General features: G+C 43.3%; 2 protein-coding genes across 3 annotated transcripts in view; both read right to left on the minus strand.

Annotated features, from left to right (window-relative positions):
• The window catches only part of msh6 (mutS homolog 6 (E. coli)), a 30,019-nt gene extending 20,439 nt beyond the window's left edge, over positions 1-9,580 (minus strand). The window contains exons 1-3 of one of the 2 annotated variants that reach the window (XM_071409357.1): positions 9,210-9,580; positions 7,002-7,207; positions 4,039-4,214 (exon numbers count right to left, since the gene is read on the minus strand). In XM_071409357.1, the coding sequence (XP_071265458.1) occupies positions 4,039-4,214; positions 7,002-7,207; positions 9,210-9,454 (627 nt within the window). In that variant the 5' untranslated portion in view covers positions 9,455-9,580. Of the gene's footprint in view, positions 1-4,038; positions 4,215-7,001; positions 7,208-8,414; positions 8,534-9,209 lie in introns of those variants that run through there. The other variant, XM_071409358.1, reaches the window with a different exon arrangement.
• A 7,034-nt stretch (positions 9,581-16,614) lies between these two features.
• On the minus strand, positions 16,615-17,751 carry LOC139581847 (S-antigen protein-like). Its single transcript, XM_071412077.1, has one exon. It carries the CDS (start codon positions 17,749-17,751, stop codon positions 16,615-16,617), a length of 1,137 nt encoding a protein of 378 aa, XP_071268178.1.
• Positions 17,752-21,005: the final 3,254 nt, after the last annotated feature.

A 21,005-nucleotide genomic window follows, 5' to 3' on the forward strand; every position in this document is an offset into this window, starting at 1 on the left:
ATTTACTTTACACATGCCGGTTTGCACACAAGACAAAGAGTAATATATATAAAATGATACAGTATTTATCATTATTGAGTGGTAAGTTCAATGTTGAAAATAAAAGTTTTGATACTGGCTTACATTTTGATGCAAATGTGTCTAGATAGTAGGATAGTAGTTGATCCTCACGGATCAACCCCCCATGGTTCGGCACGCGTGTGAACCGAGGATCAATTGCAAAGTTTAACCATCAGTGTGAAATACAGTTTTACTGCCGCTGTTACTTTTTAAAGTAATAATTCCCTAAATCTCGACACAAAGTTGCAGTGAAAAGATAAGACAAGACAGATAGATAGATGCGTGCTGTGTTTTGCTCTGAAGTCTGATTTTAATTATTGATTTTAATTTAAAAGCAGTTGTGTTTACTGTTCACGTGAATGGGACATGTTGAATCCCAACGAATCAATCCTGGATGCTCGCGTTGCAAAAAGCAAAGAAAAAAAGAGCAGTGACAGCCATGACTGGCGGAGGAGCTGAAGAACTGGGAAAGCCTCCCTCTTCATTTATGTCTCATGGATGGGAGAATTTTGGCTTCCCTGTCAAATATGATGACGGAAGAAGGGTGGTGGACAACACCATTACGGTGTGTAGGCATTGTGCCACAAGAAAGCCGTATGATCATGGAAATACATTGAGCATGGCCACACATTTAAAGCGTCATCACCCTGGTGTGTCTGACGGGAGCCAACTCAAACATTACGGTGTGTAGGCATTGTGCCACAAGAAAGCCGTATGATCATGGAAATACATTGAGCATGGCCACACATTTAAAGCGTCATCACCCTGGTGTGTCTGACGGGAGCCAACTCAGCCAAGAGACAACTTCTCACCGCGACATTTAAGCAGCCCTTTGCTGTAGAATCAGACCGGGCTAAAGCCATCACCCCAGACGGGTGGACCTCCAGGGTAACGGAAAGCTATGTGACTGTTCACTACACCAGAGGAGTGGGAGATGTGAAGTCCGGTGCTATAGACACGCCCTCTATGAGAAACACAAATCTGGCGCAGGTACTGCTAGGAACAGTAGCAGAGTGGAAGCTAGAGAGGCCCAATAGCAATATCCCAACCACCACAGATAATGCCAAGAACCAAGTAAATGCAGTGATAGAGGCTGGACTGGGGACACAGATAGCTTCCATTGCACATGTGATCAATTTAGCATCTCAAACGGGAATCTCAGTGAACCAGATGGACCGCCTTCTTGTGAGGATCAGGAAGGTTTCCTTTTTCCACCGGAGCACAACAGCCGCTCATGTGCTTAAGAATAAGCAAGAAATGCTACAGCTACCGACCCGCAAACTCATACACCATGTCACAACAAGATAGAAGTCCACTTATGACATGTTGGAGCTCTATCTTGAGCAGCAGGCAGCTGTGTAAGTGGCAGGAGGAGGTCCTCCAGGTGCTCAAACCCCTCAAAACCTTATTGAGCACTGAAACTGCACCGTCTGTGTCCATGATCCTACCTCTGAAAACAAGGATTCTACAATCCATGGCCCCAAGACAGGAAGACAGCACCATCACTAGATGTCAAGGCTGCCATTAGAGGACCTGAACCCCAGATACCCCCCTAATGTACAGGACTACCTTCATAGATCTACTGCACTGGATCCAAGGTTCAAGTCAAATCAAATGTTATTTGTCACAACACTTAACCAACGATGCACTTTTAAGAAAATACCTAAAAGAAACTAAAGAGATAAGAATAAATATTTAAAGAGCAGCAGTAAAATAACAGCGGCGCTATATACAGGGGGTACCGGTACAGAGTCAATGAGCGGGGGCACCAGTGTCGACGTAATTGAGATAACTATGTACATGCAGGTAGGGTTGTTAAAGTGGCTATGCATAGATAATAACAGAGAGTAGGAGCAGCGTGGGGGGCAAATAGTATGGGTAGCCATTTGATTAGCTGTTCAGGAGTCTTATAGCTTGGAGGTAGAAGCTGTTAAGACTCTTGGACCTAGACTTGGCGCCCCAGTACCGCTTGCCCTGCGGTATCAGAGAGAACAGTCTATGATTAGGGTGGCTGGAGTCATTGACAATTTTTAGGGCCTTCCTCTGACACCGCCTGGTATAGAGGTCCTGGATGGCAGGGAGCTTGGCCCCGGTGATGTACTGGGCCGTACGCACTATCCTCTGTATTGCTTTGCGGTCGGAGACCGAGCAGTTGCCATACTAGGCAGTGATGCAACCCGCCAGGATGCTCTCGATGGTGCAACTGTAAACCTTTTGAGGATCTGAGGACCCATGCCAAATCTTTTCAGTCTCCTGAGGGGGAATAGGTTTTGTTGTGCCCTCTTCACGACTGTCTTGGTGTGCTTGGACCATGTTAGTTTGTTGTTAATGTGAACGCCAAGGAACTTGAAGCTCTCAACCTGTCTCACCTAGACCATGCCCTACACCGGAGGACATACAGTGACCTCGTCACTGAGATTGTGGCCACTGAAGAGGTAAAAAAATAAATCTTAGTCTACGCTATTGCTATTAGAATCATCCCTTTTTGAGTTGGAATAATAATGGCTTTTATTAAATGTTATTGCCACAATTATAGTTTATGAAATATGAAAATAAATAGTTGAATAGATAATCATTTTTTCTGCAGGGTCAAGCCACAGAGCCAACTCAGAGGTATCTCCTCCACAAAATGATTTGGCCATGGAGCTTTTCGGGGAGACTTTTGCGAGCAAGGACACAGGCAAGACGTTTGCCAACACCATCGAAGAGGAGGTGGCATCCTACAAGGCAGCAAGCGGCATTCCAGTGGATGGTGATCCACTGACATGGTGGAAAAGTAATGAGTATAAATACCCTCACATTGCCATGATGGCAAGACGCTACCCGGCTGTGCCTGGCACTTCAGTTCATAGCGAGAGGGTGTTTTTCACAGCAGGGGACATATTAAAACTTCTTATGGCTGAGATCCCGTTAACGGGATCGGGATCGATATGACAACAGCCAGTGAAAGTGCAGGGCGCCAAATTCAAACAGAAATCTCATAATTAAAATTCCTCAAACATACAAGTATTTTACACCATTTTAAAGATAAACTTGTTGTTAATCCCACCAGTGTCCGATTTCAAAAAGGCTTTACGATGAAAGCACACCATCTGATTATGTTAGGTCAGTACCTAGTCACAGAAAAACACAGCCATTTTTCCAGCCAAAGAGAGGAGTCATAAAAAGCAGGAATATAGATAGAATTAATCACTAACCTTTGATGATCTTCATCAGATGACACTCATAGGACTTCATGTTACACAATACATGCATGTTTTGTTCGATAAGGTCATATTTATATCCAAAATCCTCAGTTTACATTGGCTCGTTACGTTCAGTAATGTTTTGCTTCCAAAACATCCGGTGATTTTGCAGAGAGTCACATCAATTTACAGAAATACTCATAATAAATAATATGCATAATACTAATAATATGCATATCTTAGCTTCTGGGCCTGAGTAGCAGGCAGTTTACTCTGGGCAACGTATTCATCCAAGCTACTCAATACTGCCCCCCAGCCATAAGAAGTTAACAGGTCAACCCTCTCCCCAGACAATGTAGACATCCTCATCTTTCTGAAAAAGAAGTTGAAGTTATAAGTTCAGGTTTGCTTTGCTTTCTTTTTAACCATTTCAAAAAAAAATGTTGACACATGCTATTTTTTTCATTCACTATTGTTCAAAGGAAGAAGGTATCATGCTGCATATTGCACTTTAGTTTAACAATTGAGTATTGAATATTTTATTTAAAGATTTTATTTAAACATTGCAAAGTTCCTTGCTTTAAGTGTTCTTTAAGTAATAAATGGAAAGCAAAGTTATTTGTCTCCCTTTTTTTGCAGAGCTGAAAAATTATCCGATCCATGACTCAAAACCGTGAGTTTTGTGATCCGTCGCACCACTACTAGATAGACAAATAGATTGTGGATTAATAAAGTATCAATCAACTGGAAATGCAATGTTAGCAGCAGTACATACAAACGGAAAAGTTCTCACCTCCATATCCTCCTCCTCGTCTTCCTCAGCATCAGATGGGTCCATACAGACAGGCATCTTCAGTCTGGTCTCTGGGCTGTCTGGCATAACAGCATCAGCCAGCTCCTTGGCCCTGCGGATCACAGGCTTACCACTGAAGAACACCCCTCCCGTTTTAGCATCTCTGGTGTCCGAGCCTGGGATGGAGTACAAGTGAGAAGGGACATTATTTTTAGTACACTCCAAAGTGTATATGGCTCTAAAACAATGTTCCGTCTAAGCTGCGTGCGCAGTAGCTTCGAGACTGCCGAGCAGCTCCACTGGACTGTCCGGGAGAAATATTAGCCCACAGAGAGAAGCACGAGATTGAACTTCACTCAACTTTCTAGAGCAGTGGTCATTAATAGTGGATCACCAACATTTCTGTAAAAAAAAAAACAACGATAAAGCCGTGATCCTTTTCCCCCCCACATTAATTTCATATAAAGCAATAAAAAGTCATATGTGCTCAGTTTCAGGACAATTTTAAGCAGAATACATAATACAAAAACAACGAGCACTTTAGATGTTTTCGATTTTGTTTATTTTCCTGAGAACACAGCTCTGTCATAATCTACTTACACATTCACCTCTCCATCAGACTTTGGGCTTGCTATCAACACGAGATGAATCTCACATTCCTACTCACGCTAGCTCTCTCTCAAAAAAAAAAGTTGATTCAAAGCTGATCAATCGCTTTCAATTTAAGGATCAATATTTCTTCCTAACAAGTTGTCTTCAAAATACTTGATTGTGATTTTTTTCTGAAACGGTTGTTAGGGAGATAAAGAACAGAAAACGTAAAAATAGAGTATTGTGGTTGGTATATACTTTTGAAACAGCGTTACCATTTCTAAAAAAATCCAGAAAGATTGTGCTTTAGTGATCCGTATCAAGTTTTACAGAGTTTAAAACGGCAAAGCTGACAAATTGCACTTGGTGCTTTGAGCAGCGCTCTCCATAGACGGAATGGGGAGAGCAGAATGCCGACCACCCTACTAAAGCCAAGGTTAGCGGAGTGCAAGTTAAGTAAAACGCCACTCACCTTGATTCTTTCAGCGCTTGCCACAGTCTTCCCTGCTAACACTTCAGTCATGGTGATCTGCCGCTGCTGTGGGAACTGTTCTGACATTCTCATATGCTTTGCTGATTCGAAGTGATTGTTGAATTTCTCTAGTTTCCAAAAACACTTGGAAAAGGTTTCGCAAGGGTCGTTTGTTGGCAAATGGTGATTGATTTCTGTTCCTTGTACTGCCCGTCAGCCATCAACAATCACCCTCGCACGTGAATACACTGACAGGCCAAGGGGGAAAAACGTTGATGTGTGGTTGGACTGGATGATTTTCCATAGTAACAGTGCAGTAATTAGTCCAAATTACAAACCCGCTTTTGATTGGACCCTTTTATGCGCTAAAAGTGCAGGGATATGTCAAAATTGCGAGCTCTCGCATAATATGCGCTGATTGGATTTTTACTCACAAAAAAGGTTGGCGACCACTCTTCTAGAGTTTTCCCTGTTAACACTATCAATTGTGATCGAATCAACGCAATATTAGTCACTTTCAATGCAACATACCAAAACAAACTATGCAAGAGATTTTGTTATAGGCAGAACACGGAGTAAGATTCTATTGCATTGACACTCACTACTCAGCCTGCATGCTACACAGACTGGTGCGGCATAAACAATCAGAGCTGCAGTAGGTCTATATGCAAACAGACCATTGCCACATACGGATCTGTGCCACTTACTTTGAACTGGACTGTGTTTACAGCATAAACGGTTGAGTAGATGTGCTTGTTTTGAGATCAAAGCAAAAGCTGCATGTAGCCACATGTGCACATTTTGGTCATATACTTTGCTAGTTAGTGAGTTATTAGCCAGGTTACAGATCATTTGTAGTCAGCAATAGGGGAGTGATTGCCTCCTACAAAAGCACAAAACATGAACATTTCTAGATATCTTTGAAATGCAAGTCCGGTAAAGAGCTTTTTTGTCTTAAAGGGGCAGTGTTGTATTTTGACAGACTTGATTAAGATTGGTATCCAATAGGCAGAGGGTAACATAATTTTTCAGATTTTCTGTAATAATGGTATGGGAATAATAACGCATTTTATTTTGTAAAGTGGTTTCCTGCATCAAACATGACAACATTTTCAGTCACTTTGTCTGAAGGACAAGTGGATAAGCAGGTAAAAAATATATATTTTACCTTTATTTATCTAGGCAAGTCAGTTAAGAACAAATTCTTATTTACAATGACGGCCTAGGAACAGTGGGTTAACTGCCTTGTTCGGGGGCAGAACGACAGAATTTTTACCTGCATTCTTTTTTTCACAAGTCGCATGGAATGCAGCCCTACATTGAACACCACACATTGGCTGCTACTGTAGACTGAATGATAGAACAGCGATTTCCATGTTAAAATGTTATGGGATACATTTTCTCCATTGTTTTTGATGGTAGACTACTCAGGTAGGCCTACATTTATGATCAAATAGCCCCAGTAGCTTACATGGCCACTTAACACTGTAACCTAAAGCAGGTACTTACAGTGTTCACAGTAAGAAGTTGCACTGAATTTTCACAACATTCAAGTTTGCCGAAAACATTGCTTTAGAATCAATAATACTATTTTTTGGAGAAGCTATTGATGTAGTAATATAGCTTACCTCTTAACTGACCTCCTACATCACTAGCCGTAGCATAGCTAGAATTAGCCTGATATCAGATTTTCTTGTGCCGTCTTGCAAACTCCTATGGTCATTGTCTTCCATGACAACAAACATTGGAGTTGGAAAGACAGAACAAACAGATCTGGGGCCAGGCTAACCAAGAATAGATAGACAATAGATGTCCACCTGCACAGGCTAGGTGAATGACGCAGCACGCTGTAGATAGTAAAGGAAGGGAGTTTAGGACAGGTAAATCATAACTTTCTCACCTTGATACTCGTGGATTTTTTTGGTGCTGACCCAGCCCCTGGTCGGTGGCTCGTCGAAGAAGTGGACATGCAGGCGCTGGCTTTTACCCCTGCCCCTCATCTGCTGCCCGCCGACAGGCTGGGGAACTACCATACACGGCCACCAGGGGTGCCCCTCTAGCTTGGCCCACACCAAGGCTCCGGCACTGAATGGACATGGTGCTGGACTGGAAGAAAATAAGATGGAGAATTAAAATATCAGACAACAGGTTATCTAGTAACAATCTCTCCTGTCTACCCAAGTGTCTACTTGTTGCACTTCCCTTTATGGATTTCAAAGGAAATCACTAGTATAGTAACTCCCTTGTCTACTCTAGCCAATGCCTACTCCAATCCAATTATTTTTTACATGTGGGGAGCAGTGAACGAGTGCACACTTTAAGAGGAAAGGGATTGAGGGAAATATGGATCCGTCCCATTCATTTGTTTTACATTGACCTAAGGCAGCAGGTGTAAAAGAAAACACATGAGCGGAGTTTCCATATCCAGTTTTCAGCTGAAAATTAAGCTAGGTTGAATAGTGTTGAATTAGCTGTATCACAGAGTTTCTAAACCCAGAGGCGCAAGATCATGAGACTTTACGAGAATGCTTGTGAAACAGACCAGGCCGGGTTTGAGAAGTAAAAAAAAAAAAATCTCCCTTCCTTGTTAATTTTCTCGAAATCTAAAAAAGGCACAACCTAGAGTCAAGCAAATGTCTTAAGTAGTTCAACATATTACTCCAACCTTGTGAAACTGACACGTTTACATTTTTGTCAAAAACAACTGTCAAAGGAGCGCCTTTGATTTGATGGCCTGCACAGGTGCAGTTCACAACGGGTTGACCATTAGACATGACGTGTTTCTGCGCATCGTGTCTAATGGTCGCCTACAAGTGTGATCGGGGATTTATATTGAAGCAGCTTCTGCCCATCTTTGGCTGTTTCCCTTAAAACCGGATGCATCCGGTTGTTGTCAACCCAGCTAATGCATATTTGCGCAAAATGGTACGCAGCATCATCTGGATGTGTGTGCAACAAAGGTTCAACAATCACCTCACGCTACCATTTCTGTCAAGCCATCTATGCATACAGTTTGACAAATACATTCGATAAATCCAACGCAATGCTGCAGGGCAAACGCAGCGTTCCATTGGAAATGAATGTACTTCCACAGATAGAACAATGAGCCAGATGTTTCACCGGATGTATAAATGTGAGGCATCTGCTTGGCGTTGCCACTCACTGGTAGTGAGAGGAAGCCCAGTGGCTGGCAGTGGGAGAAGACGGATTTTGACGGACTTTCTCATCAATGAAATATTTGATCTCAACACAGTTCTGTTCCCAAAACTAAAATATGTTATTTACAGAGTGGACTACATTTTGAAGACTTTACCCTTTGCCAATCGCGTTGTTTAGTAGGAGTGCAAAGGCGAATTCAGGTATTGCACACGGCACTTGATAGAGTAGGCCTTCCCTAACGGAAATATGCAGATGCATGCTAGAACGTGTCAATAGGCTCTCTAGCTCGTGCTTGGCTCTGTCCACCTCCTTGCTTGTTCTGCCCACATAACTAATTTGTTCCCATTGGAAACGGCAGGCTGTTGTCTATCTTGGTTCAGTTATAAAAACAATCATTGGTACTTCTGGTGTTCCAAAATGCAATGACACTGGTCGAGGCTTAATAAACCTAGTTTCACATAGACCTGAAGATATGGTATGATGCCTTGCCCCTTTGAATATAATTGGTCCCTGTCGACCCGCATCATGCCAGTCACGAAAGTGTTGAATTACATGACACGTTCTCCCGCCAAATGAGGACGCATGTATGTTACTGTGCACTTTGACATGCTTGATCAAAATGTATCATTACTCCAACAGCAACACTCTCAGACAACGGATACACAAGGAAGTGTGTTGAAGGGTTGAGACACAAATAACATTAACGTTACTAGTTAAGTAATCAGCTGACTGGCTAGCCAGTTTTATCCAGCCACTAATCTGTCGAAAACGTATTGCATTACATAACGTCTGTCCTGTGTAGACGAGAGCGTTAACCATTTCACAAATCAATTAGCATTTCTGCATGAGTTATAATTAGCTACTGTAGCTAGCTACCGCTAAAACCACTAGCCACAACAAAGCAACTCGTTGTTTGTGCTAGCTAACTAATTTGAGCCATCTGTCTTACCTTTCCTTTACTGTTGGTGTCTTATTCCCAAAGAGTTTGCCGAATTCGCCTTTGCTCGCTTTTGCAGGAGTCTTTTTGGTGGTGGGAGTTTGAGATGCATGCTTAGCTTCTTCTTTTGGAGAGCTGTTCTTTTTTCGAACTGAGGATGGCAAGTCGGCTTCTGCAGGCGAGGGACTCGGTTTCGCCTTCAGAACCGGTGGCGGAGACTTATTGAAAAAATTGAAAATGCTGCTTTGCTTCGCCATAAAGCCTGTTTATGGAAAAATGTATAATAAAGTGATTTAGTTCATCAACTGTTTAGAATCTGCTAACTCTCTGTCTGGTCTGCAGGCATCAGTGCTCGTGCACTGTTCGCGGGAAATTCTCAGAAGGTAAAAGGTCATGTGGGAGTGGCTACAAGGGAATTCAGCCAATGGCAAACCATCTTTAATCTTGGTATTTATTAATCAAATATTTTTGGGTTCATACTGGTTCATGTCAAACAATTAAAACATGTATTTTCTCTCCCCGAGTAAGAATAAGTTAATACATATTTGTATTTATTTAGGAGTTACATTTCATCATGATACAGACCGACTTTGTTATGCGATAGCCACACATCACCAGCAGAGTGCAGTAGTGGTATTTGTATAATTGATTGCAGATTATGGGAGACGTGTGTGAATCATTCATCATAGAAAACTTTGGAATTCACCCTGTGAATTGTTCGTCCCATTTCACAATCTGTGAGTTTCCCTTATATTTTGATTTACCATTATGAACAGTCAAAAAAATATTTTCATCACTACACTTTCACTCTACTCTTCCCCAATATGAGGACCGGGACCCTAATTTTTCTACCTGGTTGTTGGAGACAAACTGGTGTAAACTAACCACACACCCAAAAATATCTGGTGATATGTTTTATTGAGAGTGCCCTCACATCAAGCTAAACAGCACAGATTTGTAAAACATCTCATATCTTACCAGGGCACAACTTCGGTTTTAGAAGTGGTGAGGAGAGACATCTAACATCTCAACCCTCTTCTCTATCCCTATATATATATGAGCATATGAATTTTTAAGGCAGAATATAAAAAAAATATAAAAATGTACACATCCAATTTAACAGGTGCAGAACAGAAGCAGGTCAAAAAAAAAAGGAACGTCCACAACTCTGGTATGTTCCCATGGTGATTTAATCATCAGGTCAAACCACTCGAGTCACAAATTTGATTTGGACTTGCAAGCATGAAACTAAATATGTATTTGAATAGGTTACATATAGCCTACCATTTCTATTTTATATGTATACCTTTGCTTATTTGATCAGGTCACTAACATAGGCCTACAGAAATGCACCAAATTATTGTTTCAAAGACATCTATAAATCGGTGCTTCAAAACCAAAAAGTTGATTGTTGACCAGTGACGCGAATCACCATTGGCGCGCAAAGGCAGTCGTAGGTATCCAGATTAATGACCAGAAAGCGCTTTGCATGGCAAAAAGAGAGTAGTTTACCTACGTCAATATTTTCCATATAAAGTAACGTTTTGCAACCCGCTATGGATGCATATTTTCCACAATAGGCTAACTGGTGAATTCATTGACCATTTTCATATTTCAGATAGGCCTAGTTTGGGTGTGTTATAATTATATAACTCAGTGGTGGTACTGCATATGTCTAAAGATAGCTGTAACATCGTACTACCTGCAATACTCATGGGATGAAGATGTAACATTCTGGCGAATTAACTAGGATATTTGTGAGGAAGAAAAAAAGTCTACAGACAAATCATGCTTTCCATCTGATACTGCAACACCCCAGCCACAGGATCCTGCTTGCTCTGGACTCCAGAGAAGTGACAATGTGACATGATATTCCTAGTTAACATTGCCTGTTAACATGAATGACTTCCAGCTGAAAATGCAGGCATAAAACACATTTTATTTCTGTAAATAAACTCAGCAAAAAAAGAAACATCCCTTTTGAGGACCCTGTCTTTGTCACGCCCTGACCATAGAGAGCCATTGTTTCTCTATGGTGAAGTGGGTCAGGGCGTGACTGGGGGTGATCTAGTTTGTTTATTTCTATGTGGTGTTCTAGTTTGTTTTCTGTTGGTGATTTGTATGATTCCCAATTAGAGGCAGCTGGTAATCGTTGTCTCTAATTGGGGATCATATTTAAGTAGCTGTTTTTCCCACTTGTGTTTATGGGATATTGTGTTTTGAGTTAGTGCACGTAGCACTGTTTCATTTCTTTGGCTACTCCATAGAGCATGTGTGTTTAGCTTGACTGTGTATTACATGCTTTTTGAAGCGCCTACCGAATGCATGATTATTGAAGCTCTGCTACGCATGCATAATAATTGAGTGGAAAGTATTTGAGATGTGCTTTAAACCCCTATACCTGGGAGGGATGTATAGGCTACCGTTTGCTGTGGAATTTGAAACGATTAAAATTTGAGCACGTTTGTAGTGATATTCTGTGGGGGAAAAAAGGACTTAGGTTGCTAGATTGCCTGTATCAACCTGTAAGTCCCACTATGAACTGTACTGTGTTTATTAATTTAATTATAATAAAAATGGTTTCATTTGCAAAACCCCATGCTTGCTGTCTGTGGTGTCTTTGGAAACTAAGAATCTGGTGTCAGAGAGAGAGAGAGAGAGAGCTTTTCCCCTAACATCTACATTTGACACGTTCTTGTAACGGCTTTCTTCCTGGGATGAAGGAGAGGACCAAAACGCAGCGCGGCTAGTGTTCAACATGTTTAATAAAGCATAACGTGAAACTACAAGCTACAAAACAATAAATGTGAAAACCGAAAACAGTCCTATCTGGTGCAGAACACAAAGACAGAAAACAATCACCCACAAACCAACAGTGCAAACAGGCTACCTTAATATGGTTCCCAATCAGAGACAACGTAAAACACCTGCCTCTGATTGAGAACCATATCAGGCCAATTAGACAAACCTAAACAACGAAACACATAACATAGACTACACCCACCCAGCTCACGTCCTGACCAACTAAACAAAGACTAAACAAAGGAAATAAGGTCAGGAACGTGACAGTTCTAGCCCTTCTCTCTCAACTCTCCTCTGCTGACATTTCTGTCTCACTATGGTGCAATAGTCTTGTACTTTGGTTTTTCCTCACAGAAAGTGTTGCCTCTTTGGGGTGAATATTGATGATTTGAGAGTATCCAGTATCAAGGTAGAGGTTAGAAGAACACCTTTGCAGAGTGTGTGTGTGTGTGCGTGTGCGTGTGCGTGTGCGTGTGCGTGTGCGTGTGTGCGTGTGTGTGTGTGTGTGTGTGTGTGTGTGTGTGTGTGTGTGTGTGTGTGTGTGTGTGTGTGTGTGTGTGTGTGTGTGTGTGTGTGTGTGCGTGTGTGTGTGTGCGCGTGTGGGTTGTAGTAGTAGTAGTAGCCTACTACTATGTAATGCCCTCTACACTCCTAGTCAAAGTCATAGTCTAGACCATTCCTATATTATTACGACTATTATGATGTCCCCCTGAACATGATCCATCTTTACACTCAGACCAAAAATTGCATCCCAAATGGCACCCTATTCCCTATACAGTGCACTACTTTTGACCAGGACTTTGGTCAAAATTAGTGCATTGTATAGAGAATTGAGTGCCAATTAGGATGCAGCCTCAGACCAAAATAATGCTCACTATTTCTAACAATGAACATCTCTGTTTGAGGGCATCCTTGCTCATAACACTCTGAACTAATAGTTCTTTTGGATAATTACACCAAATTACACCTATTAACTCGTCCAATTATGTAATTAATTGTTTTAGATCCAACCAAAGCCTGAACACATGGATAGCAGCTCCCTTGTCCCTGGAGCCAACCTGCTGACCAGACCGGACACATCGCGTGCGCAAGTGTCACAAAATCATTTTAGAAATCCATGTTATTCAATTATTGCACCCACACTGCTTGCGCGCGCCAATGAGCGTCTGCGTTGCCAAGGGCTAAAATAGAAGTCATTCCTATTTCTGACGCAGATCGCGCTGCACGTCCTGCCTCCCCCATCTCCTCATTGGTTTATAGAAGCAGGTACCCATGTGCCATCTCCTCATTGGTTATACGCACGTTGGTGATTGAAAGACGAAATGTTTTGCCGGTTGTCGTGGTAATACTATGAAAGTGTAGATGCCAATCACCATATAAATTCAAAGATGAAAAAGCCTGGAAGGAGGAGAGACTAGAAACTAGAAACGATTCGGTTGGCCATTTTATGTGTGGATTAATTGTCGGTGTAGAGGACCTTGTGCATTTCAAGTAAAATAACAACTCAATGTTTATATCCCAGGACAAATTAGCTAGCTACAGCAAGCTAGCTAAATAGGACAAATTAGCTAGCAAGTGCAAGCTAACTAGCTAAATTGCCATGCATGTTTAATGCTTTTCGACCTGTCCCCAAATTAATGTCAGTTTGTTTTGTGTCGTGATCGCGTTTGGTGTAGGGGGACAAAATACATTTATGCACGATAGCGCACGATGGCGTACGCACGTAGCCGGTTTGGGTTCCGTGTTAGCTGTTCAGTGTTCACACATCTGTGTCATCTCAAATTAACATTGTAAAACACAGTGCATAATACCAGATCTGAGTTCAATTACTATTTGAAATAATTAAGCTTGATTGAGCTTGCCTGTTGCAATAAAACCAATAGAAAAGCCCAAAAGTTCAAACTCCACACACCTGGCACTTCAGGAAGGCTAAACCAAACTGTCAAAGTATTTCAAAGATTTCAAATAGTATTTTGACCCAGGTATGCATGAAACTAACTACAGTAATGATGGCTGTGTCACACAGGCAGCCCAAATCTTCTTCTTTTTATACCAATGAGAGGTAAAAATATCAGATTTGGGCTGCTTGTGTAAACACAGCCTACAGTATGTGATGAGTAGGGTCAGTTTTTTGGTTGTTTTTTATTTGACTTCCAGCATTATCCACTAGGTTTGCTGCAGGTAGAAAATCCTAGAAAATGTTAGTTAATGGACACAAACTATCTGAAATCAATCAATCAATGTCTGGTTGTGCGTGAGTGTTTGGTGGATGGATTGCCTGAGCCAGGGGATGTGAAGCTCTACAAATCTTAATTGCACCAAGCCTATTGTTTGGCAGGGAATACTTTTTGTAGATCAGTGATTCTATACCTCACTTTGCTCAAGCTAAACCTATCCAACATACTCGGAAGTTGTTGCTAAAAATAGATAAATTAGGGGCAGTTTAAGCGGAGAGTCAATAAAACCAACCATGGAAGTACGTTGTACTCAAACCTAGGTCCAGTGACTGTTATGCCGACAGTTTGGCCTCTTGGCATAACGGTTAAAAGGATACCTCAGGTTTTTGGCAATGAAGCCCTTTATCTACTTTCCCAGAGTCAGAACTCGTGGATACCATTTTCATGTCTCTGACTGCAGTTTGAGGGACGTTGCTAACTAGCATTAGTGCAATGACTGGAAGTCTATGGTAACTGCTGATACCATAGACTTCCAGTCATTGCATTAATGCTAGTTAGCATTGGCTCGCAAAACTACCTCTAACTTTCTTCATACTGGATGCAGAGACATTAAAACGGTATCCATGAGTTCATCTGCCTCTGAGGAAGTAGATAAAGAGCTTCATTGCCAAAATCCGGAAGTATCTCTTTAAGGCATTGGACAAAAGGTTCGGACCTCTTGGTGTAACGGTTAAGGTGTTGGCTTGAAAGTCACTGGACCAGAGTTTGATTCCCGGTCAGGGCTACCCCCGAGTTAGCTACAACATACTTCCATGGTTGGTTTCATCCATTGGAGAGGATCAGCTTGAAAAAAGTTTTCCCTGACGAATAATAGACTTTGTGCAATTAATATTGGTAAAGCTACGCCTCCCCTAAAGCTATGCCTCCCCAGGCAATCCCCCCACCAAACACTCATGCACAAGCAGACATTGGTTAATTGATTGATTGGAGACAGCTTGTGTCAATTAAATAACATTTTCAATAGGACTTTCAACCTGCAGCAAACCTAGTGGATAATGCTGGAACTATCAGTCAAAGAAAAAACAACCAAAACAACTGGCCCTAGTGATGAGTCAGCCTCATCACCTCCATTGAACAATGATTCATTAAATAAAATATCTCTCTCTGCTGTAAAAGTATACATAATTATGCAATGTGGTAGCCTAATTGTCACAGGCAGCCCAATTCAGATTTTTTCCCACAAATTGCTATTTTGATCAATCAGATCAGCTCTTTTGCCAATAATTGGGCAAAAGATCAGAATTGTGCTGCCTGTGTAAATGCAGCCAACATGCTTGAAATGAAAAGCGTTTATATTTCTAAGTATTAGACAGACAATTTTCTCTGGGAACAAGCCAGGGACATAATTTAATCAAGCAACCATGGATGAAGGCATCCCGGAAACTGCACGCAGGGCATTACGAAAAGAAAGGGTACTGTATGTTTAGAGAAGAAAAGGTTCTGTATGCCCTCAGAATAGCCTCAACTCATCAGGCCATGGACCCTACAAGGTGTAGAAAGCGTTCCACAGGGATGCTGGTCCATGTTGACTCCAATGCTTCCCACAGTTGTGTCAAGCTGGCTGGATGTCCTTTGGGTGGTGGATCATTCTTGATACACACAGGAAACTGTTGAGCGTGAAAAACCCAGCAGCGTTGCAGTTCTTGACACAAACCAGTGTGCCTATCACCTACTACCACACCCAGTGTAAAGGCACATAAATATTTTGTTTTGCCCATTCACCTTATGAATGGAACACATACACAATCCATGTCTCAGTTGTCTCAAGGCTTAAAAATCCTTAATTTACCAATCTCCCTTCATCTACGCTGATTGAAGTGGATTTAAGTGATATCAACAATGGATCATAGCTTTCACTTGGATTCACCTGGTCAATCTATGTCATGGAAAGAGCAAGTGTTCTTAATGTTTTGTACACTCAGTGTAGCGGTGTGGGCTTTATTGAGAAAAAACTAATGAGGCCTGTACAGTTGTTTTTCCATCTTCATAAAATGTGTTCTAATCCATAGCACATGTATCCCCTGGCAACATATACCCCCCTCCACATATACCCCCCTCCCCCTCCCCATCCACATTTACCCCCTCCCCCTCCACATATACCCCCCTCCACCTCCACATATACCACCCTCCCCCTCCACATATACCCTGTCCTCCACCTCCACATATACCATGTCCTCCACCTCCACATATACCCTGTCCTCCCCCTTCACATATACCCTGTCATCCCCCTCCACATACACCCTGTCCTCCCGCTCCACTTATATCCTGTCCTCCCCCTCCACATATACCCTGTCCTCCCATTCCACATATACCCTGTAGTCCCTCTCCACATATACCCTGTCCTCCCCCTCGACATGTACCCTGTCCTCCCGCTCCACTTATACCCTGTCCTCCCCCTCCACATATACCCTGTCCTCCCGCTCCATATATACCATGTCCTCCCGCTCCACATATACCCTGTCCTCCCGCTCCACATATACCCTGTCCTCCCGCTCCACATATACCCTGTCCTCCCGTTCCACATATACCCTGTAGTCCCTCTCCACATATACCCTGTCCTCCCGCTCCACATATACCCTGTCCTCCCGCTCTACATATACCCTGTCCTCCCATTCCACATATACCCTGTAGTCCCTCTCCACATATACCCTGTCCTCCCGCTCCACATATACCCTGTCCTCCCGCTCCACATATACCCTGTCCTCCCGCTCCACATATACCCTGTCCTCCCACTCCACATATACCCTGTCCTCCCGCTCCACATATACCCTGTCCTCCCCCTCCACATATACCCTGTCCTCCCCCTCCACATAAAACCTGTCCTCCCCCTCCACATATACCCTGTCCTCCCGCTCCACATATACCATGTCCTCCCGCTCCACATATACCCTGTCCTCCCGCTCCACATATACCCTGTCCTCCCCCTCCACATATACCCTGTCCTCCCCCTCCACATATAACCTGTCCTCCCCCTCCACATATACCCTGTCCTCCCGCTCCACATATACCCTGTCCTCCCGCTCCACATATACCCTGTCCTCCCGCTCCACATATACCCTGTCCTCCCGCTCCACATATACCCTGTCCTCCCGCTCCATATATACCATGTCCTCCCCCTCCACATATAACCTGTCCTCCCCCTCCACATATAACCTGGCCCCCCCCTCCACATATACCCTGTCCTCCCGCTCCACATATACCCTGTCCTCCCGCTCCATATATACCATGTCCTCCCCCTCCACATATACCCTGTCCTCCCCCTCCACATATAACCTGTCCTCCCCCTCCACATATACCCTGTCCTCCCGCTCCACATATACCCTGTCCTCCCGCTCCACATATACCCTGTCCTCCCGCTCCACATATACCCTGTCCTCCCGCTCCACATATACCCTGTCCTCCCGCTCCATATATACCATGTCCTCCCCCTCCACATATAACCTGTCCTCCCCCTCCACATATAACCTGGCCTCCCCCTCCACATATACCCTGTCCTCCCGCTCCACATATACCATGTCCTCCCGCTCCACATATACCCTGTCCTCCTGCTCCACATATACCCTGTCCTCCCCCTCCACATATACCCTGTCCTCCCCCTCCACATATACCCTGTCCTCCTGCTCCACATATACCCTGTCCTCCCCCTCCACATATACCCTGTCCTCCCCCTCCACATACTGTATAACCTGTCCTCCCCCTCCACATATACCCTGTCCTCCCGCTCCACATATACCCTGTCCTCCCCCTCCACATATAACCTGTCCTCCCCCTCCACATATACCCTGTCCTCCTACTCCACATATACCCTGACTTCCTCCTCCACACATACCCCCACTCCACATATACCCCCTTCCCCTCCACATACCCCCCCCCCCCCCCCGCTCCACATATACCCTTCCTCCCCCTCCACATATTATACCCCCCCTCCACAAATACCCCCCTCCGCCTCCACATATACTTGACAGGTCATTGCCTTCACTGCATCGCATCCTGGATGAGACCTGCTGGAGACGGATGGGAGTGTGTAAGTGCGCACATGTGTGCGTGCAAGCGTGTGTGTGTTTGTGTGTGTATGCACAGGAGAGGAGAGGAGACCAACTCCATCTTTGGTTGATTGGCTGGGCTGAAAGAGCTACTACTGCTAGTTACTGTTGCTGCTAGATACTATTGGTGCTAGATGCTGTTGGTGTCAGATGTTGGTGCTAGATAATGTTGGTGCTAATTGCTGTTGCTGCTAGATGTTGCTGCTAGATGTTGCTGCTAGATACTATTGGTGCTAGATGTTGCTGCTAGATGCTGTTGCTGCTAGATGTTGCTGCTAGATGTTGCTGCTAGATACTATTGGTGCTAGATGTTGCTGCTAGATGTTGCTGCTAGATGCTGTTGCTGCTAGATGTTGCTGCTAGATGCTGTTGCTGCTAGATGTTGCTGCTAGATGTTTCTGCTAGATACTATTGGTGCTAGATGCTGTTGGTGCCAGATGTTGCTGCTAAATGCTGTTGGTACTAGATATTGTTGCTGCTAGATGTTGCTGCTAAATGTTGCTGCTAGATGCTATTGGTGCTAGTTGTTGCTGATAGTTGTTGCTGCTAGATGTTGCTGCTAGACGCTATTGCTGCTAGATGTTGTTGGTGCTAGATGCTGTTGGTGCTAGATGCTGTTGCTGCTAGATGCTGTTGCTGCTAGATGCTGTTGCTGCTAGATGTTGCTGCTAGATACTATTGGTGCTAGATGCTGTTGCTGCTAGATGCTGTTGGTGCTAGATGCTGTTGGTGCTAGATGCTGTTGGTGCTAGGTGTTGCTGCTGGATGCTGTTGGTGCTAGATGCTGTTGGTGCTAGATTCTGTTGGTGCTAGATGTTGCTGCTAGATGCTGTTGGTGCTAGATGTTGTTGGTGCTAGATGTTGGTGCTAGATGCTGTTGGTGCTAGATGCTGTTGGTGCTAGATGCTGTTGGTGCTAGATGCTGTTGGTGCTAGATGCTGTTGGTGCTAGATGATGTTGCTGCTAGATGTTGGTGCTAGATGCTGTTGGTGCTAGATGCTGTTGGTGCTAGATATTGCCGCTAGATGTTGCTGCTAGATGCTGTTGTGCTGTCGTTGTGAAGGGAAAATGACACGCTGCTAGCAGTGAGACCTACCTCACAGAAAAAAACACATTATTTCACATGTTAAATCATGTGAAAAATTGTTTTAGAAAATGTCATATATGATCACATGTTTTCACATGTGTAGTTTCATGTTATCACATGTTGCTTTACACCCCCACCTACATGTACAAATTACCTCAACTACATGTACCCCCACCCCCACCTACATGTACAAATTACCTCAACTAACCTGTACCCCTGCACACTGACTCGGTACTGGTGCCCCTGTATATAGCCTCGTTATTGTTATTCTTATTGTGTTACTTTTTATTACTACTTGGTAAATATTTTCTTAACTCTTCTTGAACTGCACTGTTGATTAAGGGCTTCTAAGTAAGCATTTCACGGTAAAGTCTACACTTGCTGTATTCGGCATGTGACAAATAAAGTTTGATTTGATTTTGATTTGATTTGATGTCACGTGATCACATGAAAACATGTTTTTTTCCATAAGGGCTTGGACATGTTCCATATGGCACCATATTCCCTATTTAGTGCACTACTTTGATCAGGGCCCATAAGGGCCCCCTGCCTCAGCTCTGCTCTGCTCTCATTAAAGCTCAACAAGTGTAATTGCAGTTAATTAATGTGACATATCAGCCCCAGGATTCAGACCTGTGTGCCCTCTCTATGTCTTCTGTAACTGGATCGCTGTGTGTTTGTCTCTCTCTCTCTCTCTCTCTCTCTCTCTCTCTTTCTCTCTCTCTCTCGCTCTCGCTCTGTCTTCAATCATTAATACTATATTAACTCTACCCTCTAGCAGTCTATGAGGGTCTATCATTAGTGGAATGTGATCATTGAGGATGTTTTAGTCTATAACTAGGGGCTTATGATAATGTAAATGTGAGATAAAACGAAATTATAATTTACAAGGTAAAACTTGCTTTTCTCAATTACCTCCTCTCCTCCCTCCTTACACCTCTCCTCTGCTCTCGTTACTTTCACTTGTGTCAAATTCCTCCATAAAACAATAGAAAGAAATTGCCTTGATCTCCCATTTCCCAACGCTGCTTTCCAAGCCTCTGACCCTAACTTTGGCTAGTGATGTAGCTCAACAGATAAATGATAGATTTAATTCAGGCTGCTGACTCTGCTCTATGACATAACCCTAACGGCATCCTATTCCCTATATAGACCCTATGGACCGTGGTCAAAAGTAGTGCACTCTCCCTCTCTTGACTGGAGCGCCTAATGTAGTGCACTGTATAGGGAATTGGGTGCTATTTGGAGCGCAACCCGTGACAGCTGTGATTGATGGGGAACTGGTGCAGGCATGGGAGGCAATAAGAACAGGAATCAAGGGGTTAAACCTGATGTTGATCACTAGACAGCCTGGGGTGGATGTTCACACTCACACACACACACACACACACACACACACACACACACACACACACACACACACACACACACACACACACACACACACACACACACACACACACACACACACACACACACACACACACACACACACACACACTTACAATTAGTACACACATGCACGTACATATGCATACATACACACACACACCTTCTCTCCTTATTTTTTCCTGTCTGATCGCAGACCGTGGTGTTTCCAGTCAGGAATCCTCCTAACGATATATAAACTACTGTCTCT

Source organism: Salvelinus alpinus, chromosome 7, assembly GCF_045679555.1.
Source record: "Salvelinus alpinus chromosome 7, SLU_Salpinus.1, whole genome shotgun sequence".
Taxonomy (NCBI): Eukaryota; Metazoa; Chordata; class Actinopteri; order Salmoniformes; family Salmonidae; genus Salvelinus; species Salvelinus alpinus.